General features: G+C 53.5%; 1 protein-coding gene across 1 annotated transcript in view; it reads right to left on the bottom strand.

Moving 5' to 3' along the window:
• Positions 1-20,318, bottom strand: part of TG (thyroglobulin) — a 235,697-nt gene that overhangs the window by 198,159 nt on the left and 17,220 nt on the right. The window contains exons 9-19 of the mRNA XM_043483790.1: positions 17,638-18,738; positions 16,407-16,994; positions 15,924-16,163; positions 13,649-13,786; positions 12,975-13,052; positions 12,315-12,427; positions 9,974-10,076; positions 8,775-8,975; positions 5,073-5,285; positions 3,321-3,475; positions 1,897-2,053 (exon numbers count right to left, since the gene is read on the bottom strand). Of these exons, the coding sequence (XP_043339725.1) occupies positions 1,897-2,053; positions 3,321-3,475; positions 5,073-5,285; positions 8,775-8,975; positions 9,974-10,076; positions 12,315-12,427; positions 12,975-13,052; positions 13,649-13,786; positions 15,924-16,163; positions 16,407-16,994; positions 17,638-18,738 (3,087 nt within the window). The remainder of the gene's footprint in view (positions 1-1,896; positions 2,054-3,320; positions 3,476-5,072; positions 5,286-8,774; positions 8,976-9,973; positions 10,077-12,314; positions 12,428-12,974; positions 13,053-13,648; positions 13,787-15,923; positions 16,164-16,406; positions 16,995-17,637; positions 18,739-20,318) is intronic.

Here is a 20,318-nt window from a genome sequence, read left to right as displayed (position 1 = left end):
GGGTCGGGGAGGATCCAGGTGCAGAGCTGCCCAGAATGTCCACGTTGAAAGGAGACATAAGCCTTACCCAGTGTCTCAATTTACAGAGGGAGAAACTAAGGTTCAGAGAAGGGGGTTGATTGACCGAAAGTCACAAAATCAGAAGCACATCCAGGACTCCAATCCAGGTCTCCAGCTCCCGTTATTTCTGTGGCAGCAATGCGACCCTCAGTGCTTCTCAGGCGGTGCTGATGGTACAGAACCTGACTGCCAGGGCAGGAGACCTTAAGACTTAAGGGTTCAGTCCCTGGGTTGGGAAGATCCCCTGGAGGACAGAGTAGCAACCGGTAGCAACGGGTAGTAACACTCCGGTATCCTTTTCCAGAGAATCCCATGCACAGAGGAGCCTGGTGGGCTACAGTCCATGGGGTCGCAAATAATCAGACACAACTGAAGCCACTTAGCACACACACATGCACTGTGACCCTCACTGGTTGAGAATATAGTGACCCACGTCACTCATCTAAGGTACACTGTCCAGATGCATGACTGTCTCAGCCTTTGCCAAGCAACCGTCTCTGAGCCTCAGTTTCCCCATCTGAAAAATGGGCTGGGAAGGCCCCTTTTGGGGTTGGTGAGGATTACAAGAAAGGGTGTGATGGGGCCGCTTGGAGGGAGGGTGGAGCCTCCACCTCAACGTTCAGCTTAAAGTTGACAACCCTCCAGCTGCGGAACCACGAGGGTTTCCTAGGAAGGAAGTAGATGGGCGGGACCCACACCTGGAGCTGGGACACCCCAGCCTGCAATGAATGTTCCCACCACAATGGCTGCTGTGAGCGCAGCCCCAGGCCGTGGACGCCAGGAATAACCATTGCCTCCATCTGCAGCTTCAAACACACCCAAACTGTGTAGTCTGTTGCCAGAGAACAACAAACAGGGGCCCTTAATTCATAATGCTGGGGCTTCTCTGGCAGCTCAGCGGTAAACAATCCGCCTGCCAGTGCAGAGACATAAGAGATGTAGGTTCAATCCCTGGGTCAGGAAGATTCCCTGGAGAAGGACACGGCAACCCACTCCAGTGTTCTTGCCTGGAGAATCCCATGGACAGAGGAGTCTGGCGGGCTACAGTCCATGGGGTCACAAATGAGTCTGACATGACTTACAGACTAAATAACAACACAATTCATAATGCTATGGGGGGGGGGCGGTGGCCTTAATAATTACTGTCACAAGCACTGCAGAATGTCTGAGATGAAGCCTGCCTCCTGGGTTACACTCTGGCATTTTCTGTGAGTTCTCCCTCATAGAGCAGCAGTCAAGGTCCAGCCAGACCTGACCCTGGGCGTTTGAGATAGTGCAGGAGAAATAGGAGAAGTTCTCACCATATCGTCAGAAGCCCATGGGTTGTGTCCTACCCTGGCTCAGGGTAACGGTCTTAAAGTCCACTCTACTCCCTCTTAAATCTTTCTATTCTCAATTCATCCATACCATCATTGCACAGTTCCAAACCGTGTACTGATGGGTGTAAACAGTGTCAGTGGTCTGAGAAGTCCTCTGATTGGAAGTAGAAAGGGCAAAAATTATAAACTAACAGGGACTCCCTCACCCTACCTCATTCTCCCCTTCCTCACACGTGTCTTCCTTCTCTGTGCCCAGAAAACCAAGAGAAGAATTAGAAAACATTCTCAAGAGCAGTCAGAGAGTATTATTATATTTAGCGCTAGTCAGCTATGGGCCAGAACTCTATTGCTTTTCATAAACTGCTCAGTAACCAGCTCCACCCATGGGCCAGGCACATGGTGGGCTCTCTGGCCCCACAGGCAGGCGCTGGGGCCGCACTGGCTCCATCCGACGGACGGGGACACTGAGACCCAAGGAGTCTGCGTGGCTTCAGGGCAGCGGTGTGAGGAAACATACCAACGTCCCGCAGGTCCGGGAGGGAGGCGGGGGGCACGTCCGCAAGCCGCAGTTTCCACGTGATGTTGACTCCTAACCGCTCCCTGCTCAGACACTCCACCTTCACCGAGGAGTCGTCACAGACGGGGATGGAGACAGGGGATCCCGCCATCTTCACCTGCGCGGAGATGCAGGCGGGATTTCAGGAGCATGAAGCCGGGAGCCAGCTTTGCCGAGCTACGCCGGGCACCGAAACTGGCTTATCTTACTGTTGGAGGAGGTCCCAGAGAGAACAGGACTGCCCCTTGACGTGGGAGCTGACCCCAGGGTGATCGGAACTCCCGGGCCCTCCCCTGCCCTTCGAAAGGCTGCTCTGCACCCCCACCGCCTCCTGCGAGCCATTTGGGAGGGCACAGCCTTGAGAGAGCTGGAAACTGAGGTTCTGGGTTCAGAGCGGTTGAATCGCCTGCCTTGGCTACACAGCTTGTAGACAGAGGTGTTAGGTTGTATCAAGAGCAAGCGTACATGGGGAAAGGATTGAAAAAGAAGAGATACATGTACATGTGAAAAGAAGATAGACAACAAAAAATATGCTTAGAAAAAAAGGTAAAGATTCTCAAAAAATAATAAAAATGGCACACACACACACACAGACAAAGAAAGCTCAGACACTCCAAATTCATGGGGCCGTAATTCACTGGGGAAACAACTTCTGCTGACTGCTCAAGTCCTTGCAAGACTCACACCCAGCAGGACACGAGCCTCCCTCCCGGGAAGCCCCCACCGGCTCCTCCAGTGTGACCACGCAGCCTGGCTTCTTGCCCCACCTAAGGACGCCCCACAGTGCCCGCTGACCATCCGCAGGGCAGGCTGGGAGGATGGATGGTGGCAGGGCCTGGTTACCTCGAGGGCAGGGCTGGGGGTCCACACGAGCCTCACCGTGCACTCTGCACTGTGCTCTTTCAAAGGCAACGGCCCAGGAGCTTCTGTGTGGAGTCCTGGGGGTGTTAGTTTATCAGAAGCTGGGGCGTCGGAGGTGAATGAGAAGGTGAATGAAGGTGCTGTGTAAAAGCAGGGGATTCTGTGGCTCTACCACTTCTCAGCTGTGTGACTGCCCAACTATTTTAACTCATCACAAAACGGTTATAATAATAGGGTCCCTGTGAGGACTGCATTAGCTAAGCTGTGCCAAGGGGTGCACACTGCCTGGCACAATCTAAGTGCTCGGCACACATTTGGAGTGGTATCTGTGCGCAGGTAGAACAGCCAGGGAGATGGCCAGTCCCACCTCTACCTCTGTGTCATTGGCCTTGTCTGAGCTGCCTTCTCAGCCTGGATCTCAGTTGGCAAAATGAAAGAGGGTTGAACTGTAGGTTCATCTGAGCCCTGAGGGTCTCTGCCCAGTGACGCTGAGCTCAGGCCGAGCCCTGCTTGTGGGCACATACCTGGATCTGACAGAAGCCGCGGGCCGTGAGCTCGTCCAGCAAGAAGACCTGGAACGCCAGCAGCAAGCCAGAGTAGTCAGCACTGCACGCCTTGCCCGTTGGGAGCCGGAGCTGGAACTGCCCTTGGGTCTGGAGAGTCTGCCAGAACTGGGGCCCTGCGGGCGAGCACCAGAGGTCAGCACACAGGGGCAAAGAGCTGTGGGGTTCTTTTGGTTTTTTTCTCTGCAAAAACTAACCCTTCTTCATTTCACTTGGAGTCCACAAGTGCTGCCATCTTGCATTGCCACCCTCTGGGTCTAACTACTTCCCAGCATGCCAGCTTGTCTCTGAAATTACTTAGCACCCTCACAGCAAGCCCAGTCCTGCCTCAGCTTCTAAACCCAGGCTGAGGTCCTGGACATTCTTCTTGGAAAATCTTCCATACTACCTTGCACTCAATGGGGCCATGACACCTGCTTTGGCCCGTTCAGAGTAGATACCGCAGCCTCTGTGCAAGACTAAAGTTGTGCAGTGCACAACCTACACAAATGTGCCCAGCAACCCTGCACTCCATTTTAAGAGTTCAGGACCCACACCTCTCTTCTCCCAAGTCCCTTACTCATGACAAGTCTAGCTCTGACTTCTAGCTACTCAGTCACCATCAGGGGGACAAGTCACTTATATGTCCAAATCACCTTTTGAACTTTTTCAGGATAGCAGTCTCTATTTCAGAATACTTTGTGACAAATTTGTGTCCTTTGCCCCTCTACCGGAGAAGGCAATGGCACCCCACTCCAGTACTCTTGCCTGGAAAATCCCATGGACGGAGGAGCCTGGCAGGCTGCAGTCTATGGAGTCGCTAAGTCAGACACGACTGAGCGACTTCACTTTCACTTTTTGCTTCCATGCATTGGAGAAGGAAATGGCAACCCACTCCAGTGTTCTTGCCTGGAGGATCCCAGGGATGGGGGAGCCTGGTGGGCTGCCGTCTATGGGGTCGCACAGAGTCGGACACGACTGAAGTGACTTAGCAGCAGCAGCAGCAGCCCCTCTACCAGCTGCCCAGAGCCTTGTGACAGTCAGTCCCAGGATCTGGGTCTCTCTCCTGAATGCCCATCCTATTGCCCTGGGTGGACCCAACACTGGTCCCTGCGCTGACCCCTGCCCAGCCTGGCTGTGAGTAACCACAGCCGGCCTTTGCCCAGGTGGACGCAGTCAGAGTTCGGTGTAGCCTCACAGCCATGAGCATGTGAGAGTGGGTTCGCTCTGAGAGCAGGAGGAAGAAGCCGCCCATATTTAAATACGACCCAGGTCCACAGTGATCAGAACAGACGCCACAGCCCGGAGCTACAGATGGACTGGTGGCGGGGTGGGGGGTGGGGGGCGGGTAGAGGCTGGTGTGTTAGTGTCACTGTGACCCCCAGAAGCCAGACCAGCAGCTCTGAGCTTGTCAGCATCACAGTAACCAACGTGGCCACTGAGGGATCTACACCTTGAGAACAGTCCTGTATCCAGGACTTCTCATGGGAACCAGAAACAATAGTAGGTGTCTCAGGGAGCTGATTGCTCCAGAGAAGCCACGAATAAAGCTTCGCCCCAGGGGTCTGGGAAGCACATCTGATCTGATTGTTCTAGAAGAAAATGCTGCATTGATCATTCTGTCCTGCTCTGATGCCACCTGGCTCATCATGGACATGCTCCCCTCAGGTGGGGAAAATAAAGGCCTGGGCCCCGAGCCCTGGGACCCTGGGGGGCCTTCCTGGGGCCACTCACGTTGGCAGGCGCGGGGGTGGGGCGGCCGGGACTCCCAGCGTCGCTTCTGCAGGCCACACAGCAGCAGCTCCGGCGGGAAGGCGCTCCGGTAGCCCTGGCCACACCATAGTTGGCACTGCTGCCCGGCGGCCGTGCCCGGGCCTGAGGCGTGTTCACACAGGACGGCCCCGCCAGCCACATCCGCCACGTTGAAGGGCAGCGGGCACTGCGGACCTGGGGGAGGAAAGGGGCGGCTGTGGGCACCAACCTGGCACCGAGGCTGAGCGCCTCCACCTCCCGTTTCTGCTCGCAAGCACTGGGCCCCCCTCACCCCCCCTTCCCTCAGGCCAGCCTGGGCCCGCCCACTCCGTCTCCACCCTCCTCTTGGCTAATCCCATCCTGTCTCATTTTAACAGACACCCCTGGGTCGGGAAGATCCCCTGGAAAAGGGAACGGCTGCCCCCCCCCCCCCCCCCCCCCCCCCCCAGTATTCTTCCTGGAGAACTCTACGGACGGAGGAGACGGGCAGGTACAGTCCATGGGGTCGCAAAGAGTCGGACACCACGGAGTGACCAACACTTTGATAGCACTTTTGAGCAGAGACGACTCTCACATCTTCACCTCCACTCAGGCCCTCTGGAGCACCTTCCCATCTCTAAGCCCAGTTCCCACCCAGTCTCCTTCACTTCAAAGCCAACAGGACCAGGCTCAGTGTCTGCTGCCCACACCTGCTCTGGCTTAAGCAACCCCAGCTTGAGGCCTGGCACCTTTAGCCAGAAACACGGCGGCCAACCCAGACGGCCCCACCTCCTTTGCCCACCAGCTCAGCTGCAGCTCACAACTTCTTGACTTCTCTTCATCCCCACTGCACATCCTTCATTTAAATATGTGTGATCTTCTCCCTGAATGGCCACTGAAGCTTTCTCACCAGCTCCCTGCATTTGGGCCTCACCCTCTGCCCTCTGCACCCATGTCCAATCCATTCCCCCTGCCAGCAGAGAAATGTATGGAGCTGGACTTGGTTCTCAAGTCTCCCGAGTGCCTGCTGGCCCAACTTCCTCTCTCTGCTCTGGTCTCCTCTCTAGCCCCACTTTGCCACAGGGCAGAGTGGCTATTTCGCAACCACATGCATGTACAGCCCATGTCCTTCCTTCTTCTACCTGCTCATCTGCCTAGAAGATTTCTTTTTGGGTCCTCAGGGATTAGCTCAACCCCTTTAACTTTCTAACACTTTCCACAGTTTTTCCAGGCTGACTTTAGCCACCTTTCTCCAAGTCCTCAGGGCCCCTGGAGCAGACTGCCTTGTGATCAATCAAACAAGACTCTATCTGCATTCGGGTCTCCCCGCTGGACTGAGCCACAGAAGGGGAGAGGCTGTCTCTCCTCTGTTTACCCAGGGCCCAAGGCTGACCCAGCTTTGTGTTAAATCAATAGATGAATGAGTAAATTAAAGAACAGACATGCTCAGTGACAATTTCACACTTGGCTAAAGATACAGTTAATTATCTGACTCTAGAGCACAGCCTTGCTGCCTGTATATGTCTGGCTTTAAAGCTTGCAATCCTCACATGACTCAAGGTTACTTGGGGTCCTCAGATGGAGAATGACTCATTTTGATCTTCAGGGTGCAGCCTGGGCTCCTGTCTAATAAAGACAATGGCCTCTGGACAAGATTGTGAGCTATAATTTGCAGTGGGCTCATTGAGTTGGCTCTTAGCCACCAGGCTAAGCAGTTTACAGGAACTATTTGAATTAACCCTAACAATGATGATAAGAAATAGCTATGATTCCCCCCACCCCATGCCCACAAGTTACAGATTGGGAACTTGAGGTTAAGGGACTTGGCCCGGGTTACCCAGCAAGGGCGTTGGCAGAGCTGACACTTGGGTCTATCTCTCTGACCCCCTCAACTGAGCTTTCTCCCCACACTCTGTAGGAAGTCAGCAGGAAGAAGCTTTGGGGAACTCCAAGTGCTGGTTGTTCCACTTGCTAGCTGGGTGGCTTTCAACACATTAATGACCCTCTGTGAGTCCCAGTTTTGCCATCTGTAAAATGGAGAGTAGGACTCTTCTATCTATTTACCTTCACTGGGAGGCAAAAATGGAATGGATGATGTGACAAGTACATTTTAATAGGTGAATCTCTGCACAGGTGAGCTATGATCACAGAATCCTGGCAGGGCCAAGACACAGGAGGTCTTTCGAGACCCCAAAAGAGCTGTGCAGGACACTCAGCAGTCTGTTCCTTGGGTCTCAACAGTGCAGACCACTCTTAGCTGTCTTGTAAGTTCAATGTGTCTGACACTAAGGCTGACACTCACTGCTCTCGGCAACACCCAGCAGGGAGCTCTTCTCATAAACACCCATCGAGCACCTGCTATGTTCCCTGCATGGTGGCAGCGGCTGAGGGTCTTGAAACAGAACCCATAGAGACTGGGAGACTCAAGGACTTGGGAGAAAAGGCGTGTAGTCAGAGCCCTGGGCATGCACTGCAGGTTAGGGGAAGGCAATGGGATGGATAGAAGGAGACAGAGCCCCACAAAGACAGCGTCGACTCATCCTTCCCACCCTTCTTTTGAAGACTCCCCTCTCTCTTTACAAATATAAATATCACTCTACAAACGTAAAAATTCTCTTTACACACAGAAATTACTAGACCTAATTAAATGTGTCTGCAGTTCCAAAATGTTGCCTAGAGACCACAAATGTTAAAAAAAAAAATAAGGCAACAAAACAGTAAGAACAACAGAAGAAAGGCAACTGCCATAAAATTAGTCATTTTGTGCAGCATTTCTCAACCCTGCCAGACTCAACATCCCAACTTGTAATAAATATTTTGCAATGTCTTCATTTACTGCTCTGAAACAAAAGTCACAGATAATGTAACCTACTTGTGCACATACATTTTAAAATGACTGCAATGTCCACTGACCTGAGTATATAGGAAAAATTAAAGGTAAGTAGTTAATAAATCAATAATATGTTTAATAAGTAACAATGTATTTCAATATTATATATTCATGTACAGTTCAATATTTGACATCCAAATGATCTTTTAAAGTAGAAACAAAAATAAATAAATCAATACTTCCACTGATTCCTGAAGCTCCCCAGCTGGGATGGCCCCACCCTCACTGAGATCCTGCCGTGTGGACCCGCCTCCCGACTCGAGGACAGGGAGACCAAGGCCTGACACCCCCAGGAGGCGCACCCAAGCTTCACTGGCTCAGGAGATCGCCACACACTTGGTTTGAGTCCCAGTCCTGAATATTCATTGGAAGGACTGATGCTGAAGCTGAAACTCCAATACTTTGGCTACCTGGTGCGAAAAACTGACTCATTTGAAAAGACCCTGATGCTGGGAAAGATTGAAGGCAGGAGGAGAAGGGGACGATGGAGGATGAGATGGTTGGATGGCATCACCAACTCAATAGACATGAGTTTGAGCAAGCTCTGGGAGTTCGCAATGGACAGGGAAGCCTGGCGTGCTGCAGTTCATGGGGTCGCAGAGTCGGACGTGACTGAGCAACTGAACTGAACTGAACTGAGACAGAATTTCAACATCACGGGGGTCAACTTCAACCCCTCACGCAGTTCCCTTGTCTCCCCTCCTGCCCTCACTTTCCTGACACCTTTGGTGACCCCTTCATCCCAGCCAGGGCCAAGGAAGAGATGATAGGACCCCCACCAGCCCGGGGGGCCACTCTGGGGCGTCACCACTTACTCTCACAGGCCGGCTGGCTCCCGGCCACGCGGGTCCCGGGCACCTCCTGTCCGCTTCCCAGGACGCACCAGCAGCTGCCCTGGGCCGGGTCGCACTGCGCTGGGGAGAAGCCTCCGTCCTCCGCCCTGCAGGCCGGGCTGTAGCCGGGGCTGGCTCCCCCGGAGGGGACTCCACTCTGGAGCACTTCACAGAGGCTCGGGCCTTGAGGCAAAGAGAAGCTACATGTGTCCTCTGCCCACGGGGGGGCCGCAGCCCTTGTCAGCACCCACCGCCACCTGCCTGCAGGGCCCCCCAGGGGCTGGGGCTGCCTCCCCACTGGGATGTTGCACTCAGACACTCGGCTGTGTACTCCCCTCTCCACTCCATGCACACACACACACACACACACACACACACACACACTGCCTGTCCTCAAGGAGCTTAGAATCTTAGAGGATACTTAACAAGCAAGTGAGCAACTGCAGTTCAGATGCTAAGGATGACAATGGAAGGAGCGCGGGGCAGTTTGTGAGCCCTTAGGAAGGCACTGAGCTCTGCTGTGAAAGACAGGCTCGCAAGGCTTCCGATGGGTGGGCGGGGTAAGAGTCAGCCAGCTGGGGCGGGCGGTTTGCAAAGGCTGAACCAGGCCATGAAGGCCCAGGCAAGAGCGTGACTACCTGCTTGAAAAGTCTGATTCTAGCTTACTATTCCTGGACCTGATGCTGAGACGGAGAAATAAGAGAAGCCCAAGAAGATACAGGAGCCTACACAGAGAGGTCCAGGAGCCGCAGCAAGGAGCCTGAGCCTGAGGACCGCGGGGAGCGTCGACGGGCTCCAGGCAGAGGACAGCCGCACATGTGCCCTTTAGAGACACGGTCTTGACCTCACAGTGGAAACCAGATCGCTGGGCCAGGCTGGAGGACGAGGGGCAGGCGGGAGCCCCGGCATCGGGACTGCACAGCAGTGCCCACTCTATCAGGGACCAGTGCTGATTCCTGCCTCTAGTTACCCCAAACCCTGCCACATGTGTTACTTCCAATAACCCACTAAGGTGGGGGAATCACGCCCCTATTTCACAGATGAGAAAACTGAGGCGCAGTGAGGTTAGAGGCGTTTACGGCTCTGGAATGGCCAAGCTGGGACGTGAAGCCAGCTCTTGGGGCTCCATACCTCGCACTCATGGGGTGGGGGCTGGAGGGTGATGGGGGGGCAGTACTCACATGGGGCACTGCTGTTTGTGCCAGACGGCACACCCGCTCCCGAGGCCGGATCCACACACCAGGTGCCAGCCTCCGACGCCTGCAGCCTGGCAAACTCTCCTGTCTGAGACAAAACCGAGGTGTTGTCACCAGGGAAGATGCTTCTGTAACTGAGAAGTCAGGAGCCAGACGTCAAGGGTATTTCTCCCGAAACTACTGGCAATGGCCTTTCCAGACGTTGGGGAGGGGCTGGAAGGGGCTGTCCTGCTCGAGACCCTTTACGGACATTGTCTGAATTCCTGGCTATAACATCCGCATGAGACAAGAGCTGCAGTGAACCCATTTTTAGAGTAGGGAAAACTGAGGCTCACTGAGAGAGACATAGTGACAGAGCAACATCCCACAGCTGGGGAGAGGCAGACCTGGGCTGGGCCCACGCCTGCCCAGCCCCAGAGCCCAGCTCCTGCCTTAAAACCACCCCCCTAGTTCCGGAAACGATTTTCCACCAGCATCCCTTGGAGAAAAGGGGTCTGTAACAGAAAAGAAAGACAAGGGAGGAGGCAGTCCCCTGTGTTTGCCCCGGGCCCCTCTCTCCTCGGCCAGCTGGGGATGCTGGGCAAGCTCCTCCAATTCACTGGCGCAAGTTTCCTCATCTAAAAAGAGAGGAGGTGGGACCAGATGGACCCACGCACTGCTGGTGAAGACAATGTCCTCTCTCCTGTGTGTGCAGCCGCAGGCAGAAGGGAGGGCGGTTCTTCCAAACTCCCTGGGACCACTGAGGGTTTCCCTGAGCTTTCCGGGGCCACTTGTTCATTCTAAACTCTGCTGTGCCACTTTCACAGACGATAAATGACCATCATAATGACTCCCGACATTTACAGAGAACATAATCAGGAGGCCCCAGGGGTGTCCTTCAGTCCCTGATGTAGGTAGGGAGCCTACGTCCCCATTAGATGCAGAGAGACCCAGGGGAATCAGATGAGGTGCCCCCGGGTGCATTGCCTTCAAGCCGCACAGGTCGGATTCAAACCCAAGCAAAGGTTTGAGAAAATATGGGATCGTAAAGATCTGTAAAGTATGCTGAGAGAGCATACTAGCTGCTAACATGACTCCTTCTGAGGAGCAGGTCCAACACACAGCCATCCAGGTTGAGCACTGGACATCTTGGGTCCTGTTTTCTGGCACTTGTGTCCTTCCAGGAGCCAGCCTGGGGAACCGCACGATCGGAAGTTCTCTGGGAGCTGGTCTGAATCATTTTTCCCTCCGTCAGAACTGTGGTTCCTGCCTCTCCTTCTCCACAGGTGGACTTGCACCCCAGGATGATGGAGCAGACTCTCATTTCAGTGGTAGGGGGCTGCCAGCCAAGATAAAAGACTAGATATGCTCATTTCTCTATAAAACTCTGCCGTAACTGGGGTCCATATTTACAGCACCAAACAGTATTAATAACAGTGAGGAACAGTAACAAGGAAACTTTGGTCAGTAATTTGCACTTTTATGAACCTCTGCACTGCTGATTTCATTTGACTTCCTTGGAGCCCCTGCGAGCCCAGCAGAGTGGGTGGCGGTGTTCCTATCACCCCTGCTTCAGGGTACAGGGCCTGAGCCACAGGGATTTCCATCAGCTGGTACCTGCGCGGTTGGTTCCAGCCAGAAGTCTCTGTCTAAGAGCTTTCACATCAGTCGCTGCCCTGAATCATGACAACCAGAGAGCTGGAGAGGGAAATATTACAGAATCTTCCATTTATGTTGAGAAGCTGAAGTATGATGGGCATGTTGATGTGGCTACATGGTTTAAGGAATTGTGTATGTGTATATTATTCTTCAAAGAGTTTCATTAAAGTTTCACTTTAAAAAAGTTTCATTAAAGATATTTCCTAAAAGCCTCAAAACAATCCTAGCACTAGGGAAGATTAAAATGTAGTCTGATCTTAGGATAACACAAAGCCCAGAGAAGCACAGAGACGGTAAATAAATTTCCCAAGGTCATACAGCTTGGGCCTCTCAGGTGGCTCAGTGTCAAAGGATCTGCCTGCCAATGCAGGACATGCAAGAGATGTGGGTTTGATACCTGGAAGATCCTCTGGAGGAGGAAGTGGCAACCCACTCCAGTATTCTTGCTTGGAAAATCCCATGGGCAGAGAATCCTGGTGGGCTACAGTCCGTGGGGTCATAAAAGAGTCAAACACGACTGATCAGCTAAACATCACCACCACCACATAGCCTGGGTCAGCCAGGGCTGGGACAAAAACCAAGGCCTAGAATTCCTTGAGAGTTTTCAATTAAAACAAGTTTATTGAAAATTCGCCATCCAGAAAGTTCTGGCTTCTTCTCAAACCTTCTTGGGCCTTCAGAGACTTACCTCTAAGCAGGTAGGGATGAACAGGTCTTTAGGAGATGGTTCTGCTTGGACACCAGCCTGTTTCCAGCCGGAAAGCAGCCCACTGGCTCGTGATCTCTCACAGCCGGTGGGGCCTGGGTGGGGAGAGAGGGGAGCTCTCAACAGGTTGGCCGCAGGCCCTGAGGGCAGGTGGGGAGCCCAGGCTGGCCCCGAGAGTTGGAGCCATGCATCTGGGTGGATGGAGGTGCCTTGTGCAGAGAGCTGGAACCCCAGAGAAGCAGGCTGAGGGTCGGGGACAAAGACCCACATGGGACATTTCATCTCTGAGACATAAAGTGAGTGTTTGACTATACGGGTCTAGACTCAGAAGAGAGGTTGGACTATGGACCAGACATGAGGCCGTTGTTGAAAGCACAGAAATAGATGAAACTTCCCAGGAAGCAGGTGTGGGGGTGTGGACCTGGGGCTCCTTGCCCACCCCCAGCTCCCTCCCTCCACCTGGGAAATGAGGAACACAATTAGGAACGATGACCAAGGTCAGGGACAGGGACGTCTTCCAGGCCTGGGGACTTGGTGGGGTGGGGATGTGGTCTGCCTGCTCTCAGGGGTTGGTCTGAAGCGCTGGCCCACGGAGCCTCCTCGGGCAGGGCGCCACACTTCCCACCAGAAGGCCCCACTTACACTGCGGGATCTGCCGGGAGCGGGCGGTCAGCGAGGCGGGGACGTACTCTCCCCTCCCGTCCACACACCAGCAGTGCCCTGGAAAAGAGCCACGGCCAGAAGTTCAGGAGGCGCCCAAGGGCCCTGCCCCGAGGGTCCCGCAATCCACACTACCATACATAGAAGAGATAACTAACAAGGACCTGACGAACAGCCCAGGAAACTCACTCAACACGCTGTAGGGGCCTATATGGGGAAAGAGTCTGAAAAAGAGTTTAGGTGTAACCTACTCACTGTGCTATATAGCAGAAACTATTGTAACACAGCGTTATAAATCCACCATGCTCCAATCAGAATTTTAAAAATGCCCAGCAGTGCCAGTAAGTTCTCTCACCCAACCCCCTGTCTGCTCTCCCTAACATAGTCCAGAATCAGAGGCCCTAACCCCCAGAAACCCCAGAAGCTACCCACTTGATCTTCAGGCAGGCAGAAGGTTACCACCCCCGTTGTACGGACGGAACGACCAGATGGCAGAGGAATTAAGGGACTTGCCACCAGCTGCCAAGAGAGACCTAGACTCCACTTTGCTTGCCCTGTAGTGCAGGGCTCTTCCCTTTCTTCCTTTGTAGGGCTCTTTCCCCAGATGAAAAGAGGGGTGTCCCTCAGCCCCCCTCCAGGGCGCCTGCCCCCCTCACCCGTCGCAGCATAGCACTGCACAGGCTCCCAGCCTCCGAAGGCGTCACACTGCGGCACGTAGGGGCTGGACCGCACAGGGCTGGATGCTCGTGGAGACGCGGCCAGGGTCACCAGGCGTCCCTGGTAGAAGTCAAAGGCTGGAGTCGGGAGACAAGGAGGAGAGAGGTGAGCACCGGACGGGCAAAGCCCAGGCTAAGCGGACTCTGTCTTGAGAACCACCACCTCATCCTTTCCCAACACAGGCGGCCTTTGTATTTCTGTGACAAACATCTCCACCCCAAAACAGGACAGAGGCTCATCGAGGAGTGGGTAGGCACTCACCAGATTTCCCTTTAAAATTAAAATGAAAAAAATTAAAATGCCGGCTGATGGGAATTCCTGGTGGTCCAGTGGGTGGGATGCCTCCACTGCAGGGGCCATGGGTTTGATCCCTGGTCGGGGAACTAAGATCCCACAAGCAACATGGTGCAATCAGAAAAGTAAAAACTGTCAGCCGAGTTTGAAGGAATTACTGCTCCTCCTTCAGGAATTCTCTAGAGCCGATCAGATTAAGGCAGAGTCTTCAGGCACATGAGAGAGCAGTGATCGCTGATAACACTGATGGTATGTTACATAACTGCCTTTCCTCCTGTGCCCACCCCTCCTCCCTGAGGCCCCGGGACACCGCTCCCGGATTCTGTGGGTCAGAGATGCTTCGTGGCCCTCAGTCTCTTTCCGGACTGGGCCTTCCATTCCCAGACTCCCCAGGCTCCGGAGGCCTGCACACCAAGAGCTTGCTGTCCTCTGGTGCAGTTAGAGATGCCCCTTCTCACCTGAAGGGATGCCCAGAAAAGTGACCAAGCCTGGTTGTTCTCTACAGACACTTCCTTTTTCCCAATGGCGTCAGACTTGCCAAAGCAGAGCCAGTGGCTCGGTGGAGGGGAACTTCCTCAGCCTGGCTTCTGAGCAACGTGCCACCGCGACATTCAACCAATAAATTCCCATGAGGCCAACACTTCTCTCTCTTCCTCTAAATTTCCCTCCCCGACAGAAGTGGTCACCACTCAAGGGCATCAACCCCTCCGCCTCTCTTTGATTATATGACAACTTGCCCAGGCACAGCGTTTTTTTAAAAACTGGGTTCCTGCCAAAAGCAGAATCTCCAAGTCTCCGAGAAACAGAGGGGAAAAAAAGTACCTGGGGAGGGAAGGAGAGAGAAGAGGAAGAAAGAAAAGGAGGATGGTTAAGCATTCTTGTCCAGGTCCCCACATTCTGTCGGGTGCTGTGCGAGACCCAGAATGTAAAGAGCAAGGTGGGGCGTCTGGTCTTCCAGCAGAGGTGCCTGGGAAGGGGAAGGCAGGGAAACAAAGAAGGCTCTGGGAGACTCTCTCATGCAGTTAGGGGAATAAAGGCAAGGGAAGCCCAATGCCAGCAGACCTGCCAGGAAGGTGAGGGCAGGGAGGCTCCAGCCTGTGGGCATGGGCGCTCTTTGTCTGGGTCCGGATGTTCCGGGGGGAGCAGTGGGAGAGGGGACAGAGGCCTGGGGGCCAAACCACCAGCATCACATCCAGGCTCCACTAGTTGCTGGTTGGATGAACTTGGACACATGACCTAACCTCCGTTTCCACTTCTGAAAAGAATCACGAATGGTGATTACAGCATCACTCTCGTGGAACTGTCGGAGGGTCGCATGCAAAGATCTGGTAAAGATCTATTTAGCACAGAATGTGCTTGGCCAGGGGAACGTATCAAGCAATGCTGAGCTGTTGCCGGGCAGGGGCAGGGTCAGCCTTCTGAGCACACGTCTCTGTTGGGCACAGGGACCAAGTGGTGCTTTGTGGAGTTAACTACCTGGATTAGATTTGATCACAAGAGGAAGGGGCCTAAGCCCAGAGCGGGTTTCCTCAGTTTAGGAGGGCTCTTCTCCTTTCCCCCTTGGGGGTGTTCCTGAGTCCTTGGAAATGGAGGGAAACTTCAGAAAGAGGGGAGTAGGAGCTTTCAGGGCTCACACATTTGAATATTTTAACCCAAATACTTGGCTTCCTGGTGGGCTACAGGCACCATATGCAATACAAAATACAGAGCCCTGCCCCCAAGTGGCTCTGCTGGGGGACTGGGTGCCATCTTGGAGGGGTAGGCAAAATTTCAGCTTTGGGATCACAAAAGACGTTCTGTCTTCTCCAGAATCCAAGGGCCGGGGGAAACCACAGCTCTAAAGATGACTGGAGAGGAACTCATTCAAGCTCTCACTTCCGCCAAAGAAGAAACAAGAAACCAGAAGCACGGGGCACTCACTGGACTGAGCTGCCAGTCGAATGGCATAATCGCCCCCGCTCAGAAACTTCTCCAAGAAAGTCTCCCGGGATGGGGAGAGTGGAGGAAAGGCCAACTCCTCGTCAGTCAGCCAGATTCCTTTGGCCGCGAGGAAACTCTCTCCCAGAGGGAAGCGAGAGCTGTTGGAATACGTGACAATCTCTTCTGCTTCCCTGATGAACTGCAGGACGCGAAGCTTCACTTCCTCACAAGAGCCAGGACCTGAGGAGGAAAGGCAGATGGATTCACCACCACGTGGAGCTCACTCTGACCCCTCTGAAGTGTGTACGCACATAAACAGACACACGCATTTCTGCCTCAGCTGTTCCTTTCGCCCCAACTCTCCCCACAACCTGGAATGTCCTTTCTGTTTCGCCTCTGTGATCGGATTCACTGCACCGATGGCATACCCACTTTGTGAGATGATTAGTAATAGCTAATGTTTATTCCACAACAGGAACTCACATGCTGGGACCTTGCTGGGCTCGTTCCGGGTTCCTTCCAGCTTCTGACCAGACTCATCCACACACCAGCAGCTCCGGAGGTCAAAGTGGGCCAGAGGGGCGCTGAAGTCTGAGTAGGGCCCTGGGTATTGGTCAAGCTGGCCGTTCAGAATCTGCCAGAAGAAGTAGGGTTCCAAAAGCACGTTCCCTCCAGGCTGGGTCCGGTTCCCTTCCAACACCGACACTGGGACATCTTGGAAAGAAGAGTATCTCGCCAGCCCTGGGAAGATGCCTTGTTGGCCAGCCTCGTACAGATTTTGAATGAAGAGACGGAAGTTTCTGGAAGCTGCTTCTCTGTAGCTCATGATCTTCATTAGCAGTTCCGCAGGGGTCAGTGCCTGGCCAGCACTGTTCTGAGCCTCCCAGCGTTCGTACCACTCGAAGGCCTGCTCGGGGGGCCCGTCACATTGCATGGGTCTCCACTGGCCACTAGCACTGCACTGCGGGATGTAGATGCTGGAGAGGGTGGGCGGCGTGCTGGGGTTAGAGACCAGGGCCCGCGCCGTCCCGAGGAAGGCTCGCTCGGCCTGTAACTGACAGGGGCTGGGGCCTAGGGAGGGGCGAAGCACAGGCACAGGTTAATAAGCCCCAAAGACCAAGATGCATATGTGCTAAGTCGTTTCAGTCATGTCCGACTCTTTGCCACCCCATGGACTGTAGCCCACCAGGCTCCTCTGCCCATGGGATTCTCCAGGCTGGAATACTGGTCTGGGTTACCATTTCCTTCTCCAGGGGATCTTCCCAGACCAGGAATCGAACCCCTGTCTCTTGCATCTCCTGCATTGGCAGGTAGGTTCTTTACCACTAGCACCACCTGGGAAACCCAAGACCAAGATGGAAGGCCTTATCTGTCCAAACTCCATCTAAAACCTTACACAGCCATAGAAACCCCATCAACCTTATATTTGTAAATATTCAGAGAGAGATCCTCCCCATCACTAAATCAATGCAGTTGAGACTGGCTGTTGTCAGCACTGCAGAAATGTTATGTGGCAGCTCCTTAAGGCCAAATTAATCTCCCTATCCACTCCTTAGAATGATTAACATTACCAAGACCTTTCTGGACAATGTTTAAATCAGGCAGCAAATTTCACCATTAGCAGAAGTTTAGGCTTTAGCTACGACTCGGATGCATCGTGTCAGGGCCCTAGGGGAGAATCGGAGTCTGCAGGTTGAACACTCAACAGACTCACATTTCTTGGGCTCTCCAACCGCACTTCGGGTTCCAGGAATAGGCTGACCCTCGGTGTCCACACAGTGGCACTCTGAGTTGAAGCACTGGACAGGGAGAAAGCTCCCCTCGCTGGTACAAGCAGGGACAAACAGGCTGGACCCAGCGGGCTGGCTCCCCAAGAGGCTCTGCATGCGTGCCCTCTGCTTTTCACACTCCGTGGGGCACCGGGGTCGTCCACCTCTAACCCGGGAGCCGGCAAGTTCTCGGCCCCGGGCATCCACGCACCAGCAGTCCCCGGCGAAGCACTGGACCTCCTCATAGCGCCCTTCCGCGGTGCATGCCGGGACGAAAAGGCTGCCAGGTGCCTGCCCGCAGCCCTGAGAGCTGAACACCATTTCCATCACGTCACCTAAATCCCTCGCTGTGTCCTCTGGCACAGAAATAGCATGCTGCAAGAAGAGAAGGAATTCTGGAAGCTCCAGGAGGGAAGAAAGGAATTGCAGGGCATTTTGGTTCTCTTGTAAGTTGATTTCAAAGCCAAAGCTGCCCACAACTGGCTTCCTTGGGGCGACACCTGTCTTGGAGGTTTTGGGGGCTTCGGAGGCAGGATTTGAATTCAGTCCCAACGAGAGGGGCTTGGCCAGATCGGCTAGTGCCCGTCCATCCTGGAAGCCTGGGAGACCCAGCTGCTGGAAAAAGTGACTGAAGTTAAATGTGCCTCTTGTGCCCAGGGCCCCAGACAAGTTAAACTGGCCGACATTCACCAAAAATCTCCCCCCAAAGAGGTTTTGCTGCAGTCGCTTTGCGTTGGTGGTGAACTGCAGGGCGAGGCCGGCCAGCTCTCGGGAGGGAAAAATCCCTCTAATGGCTTCCTTGAGGAGACTTTCTGGGGCGACAAACCGCGTGTCCTGTCCTTGCAGCATTGGCTGGAAAACCCCGGAATCCAGAAAGAGCTCCTTGATCGAGGGCGGGCAGGATGCGGCAAATCTGGCAAATCTCTGAGACACCAGTCTTTCCTCAGGAGCCAAGAACAAGCTCCTACGGCTGAAAGAACCAGACGGCCCAAAGCGGAGTCTGGAAAAGGCCCGCCGCCTCTCGGAGGGACAGGACTGGTCTTCAGCTGCAGGGGGAATGCAAGCAAAGACACAAATGAAGAAATAGTTTCACCGTCACCAGTGACCCTGACGCAAGCCCTCAGATCTTTCTGGTTTACTGTTGTTTAATAAACACTGTCTGACTCCTTGCAACCCTATGGACTGTAGCCTGCCAGTCTCTTCTGTCCATGGGATTTCCCAGAAAAGAAAACTGGAGTGGGTAGCCATTTCCTTCTCCAGGGGATCTTCCTGACCCAGGGGTCGAACCTGTGTCTCCTGCTTGGCAGGTGGAACAACAACAACAGCATTTCTGACACAGCCCTCAGATCTTTCTGGTAACGAGATGAAAAAAAGTCCGTCCAGGACTGAATCTCTGCCTCCTCCTTCTCCAAGTCCTTCTATTTGTTCCTTCCCCCTGAGCAGAGTCGGTGACCCCCATCTTGGGGAGTGAGGACTCCAGGTGACTTGACTTCCTCACCTTGATTCCACTCGAGGCTGACCCCTTCCTAAGACAGGGCTCAGAGACACTAGCCCACTTTCTGGAAACCTGTCCACACACTCATCAAATGTGCCCGTTGGAATGATGTCTCCCCACCCAATGGGTGTCCTGCCTTGCCCAATACCCATGTCTGCCCAGAACCTCCAACTGTGATCTCATTTGGAAATAGCATCTCTGCAGATGTCATTAGTTAAAATGAGGTCATACTAGTTTAGACATTGACATTGACATTGAAGTCGCTCAGTCGTGTCCGACTCTTAGCGACCCCATGGACTGTAGCCTACCAGGCTCCTCCATCCATGGAATTTCCCAGGCAAGAGTACTGGAGTGGGCTGCCATTTCCTTCTCCACTGGTTTAGGGTGGGCCCTAAATCCAAGGACTGGTGTCCTTAAAGAATGTCATGTGAATACAGAGAGGAGACACATAGGAAGAGGGAAGGCAGAGACTAGGGTGATGCAGCTGTTAGCTAATGAATGCCAGAGACTGCCAGCATACACCAGAAGCTGGCAAAGACTCTACCCTGGAGCTTTCCGAGGGAACACAGCCCTGCCCACACCTTGATTTCAGACTTCTGGCCTCCAGGACTGTGAGAAAATAAATGTCTGTTGTTTTAAGCCACTCAGTTTGTGGTCATTTGTTATGGCCGTCCTAGGAAACTCCTGCACCAACAAATTCCTGTTTGTTTTTAATGGAATGTTGTTTTCCAGGGTTCTCCTATCAGAACCCTCAATGGCCTTTTTAACACTTCATTATAATGCTCTTCAACAGGCTGTCTATTCCTCCGTGGGGATCATCTGATCTAGGCTAACTAGTTTATCATCTATTTGAGGTTAAAAACCATATTTTAAATGCTATTGGGGTTTTCCATAAGAAGAAACATTTTCCTATGTTTTAATATGCAATATTAGAGGAACTGGGCTTCCCTCGTGGCTCAGGGGTAAAGAACCTGCCTGCCAATTCAAGATACTCGGGCTCAACCCCTGGGACAGAAAGATCACCTGGAAAAAGAAATAGCAACCCACTCCAGCATTCCCGGCTGGGAAATCCCATGGACCGAGGAGCCTGGCGGGCTACAGTCCTTGAGGTCACAGAGTCAGACACAGCTG

The sequence above is a fragment of the Cervus canadensis genome, chromosome 12 (assembly GCF_019320065.1).
Source record: "Cervus canadensis isolate Bull #8, Minnesota chromosome 12, ASM1932006v1, whole genome shotgun sequence".
Taxonomy (NCBI): Eukaryota; Metazoa; Chordata; class Mammalia; order Artiodactyla; family Cervidae; genus Cervus; species Cervus canadensis.
Note: the sequence above shows the minus strand (reverse complement) of the source record. Positions and strands in the feature narration are given on the sequence as shown.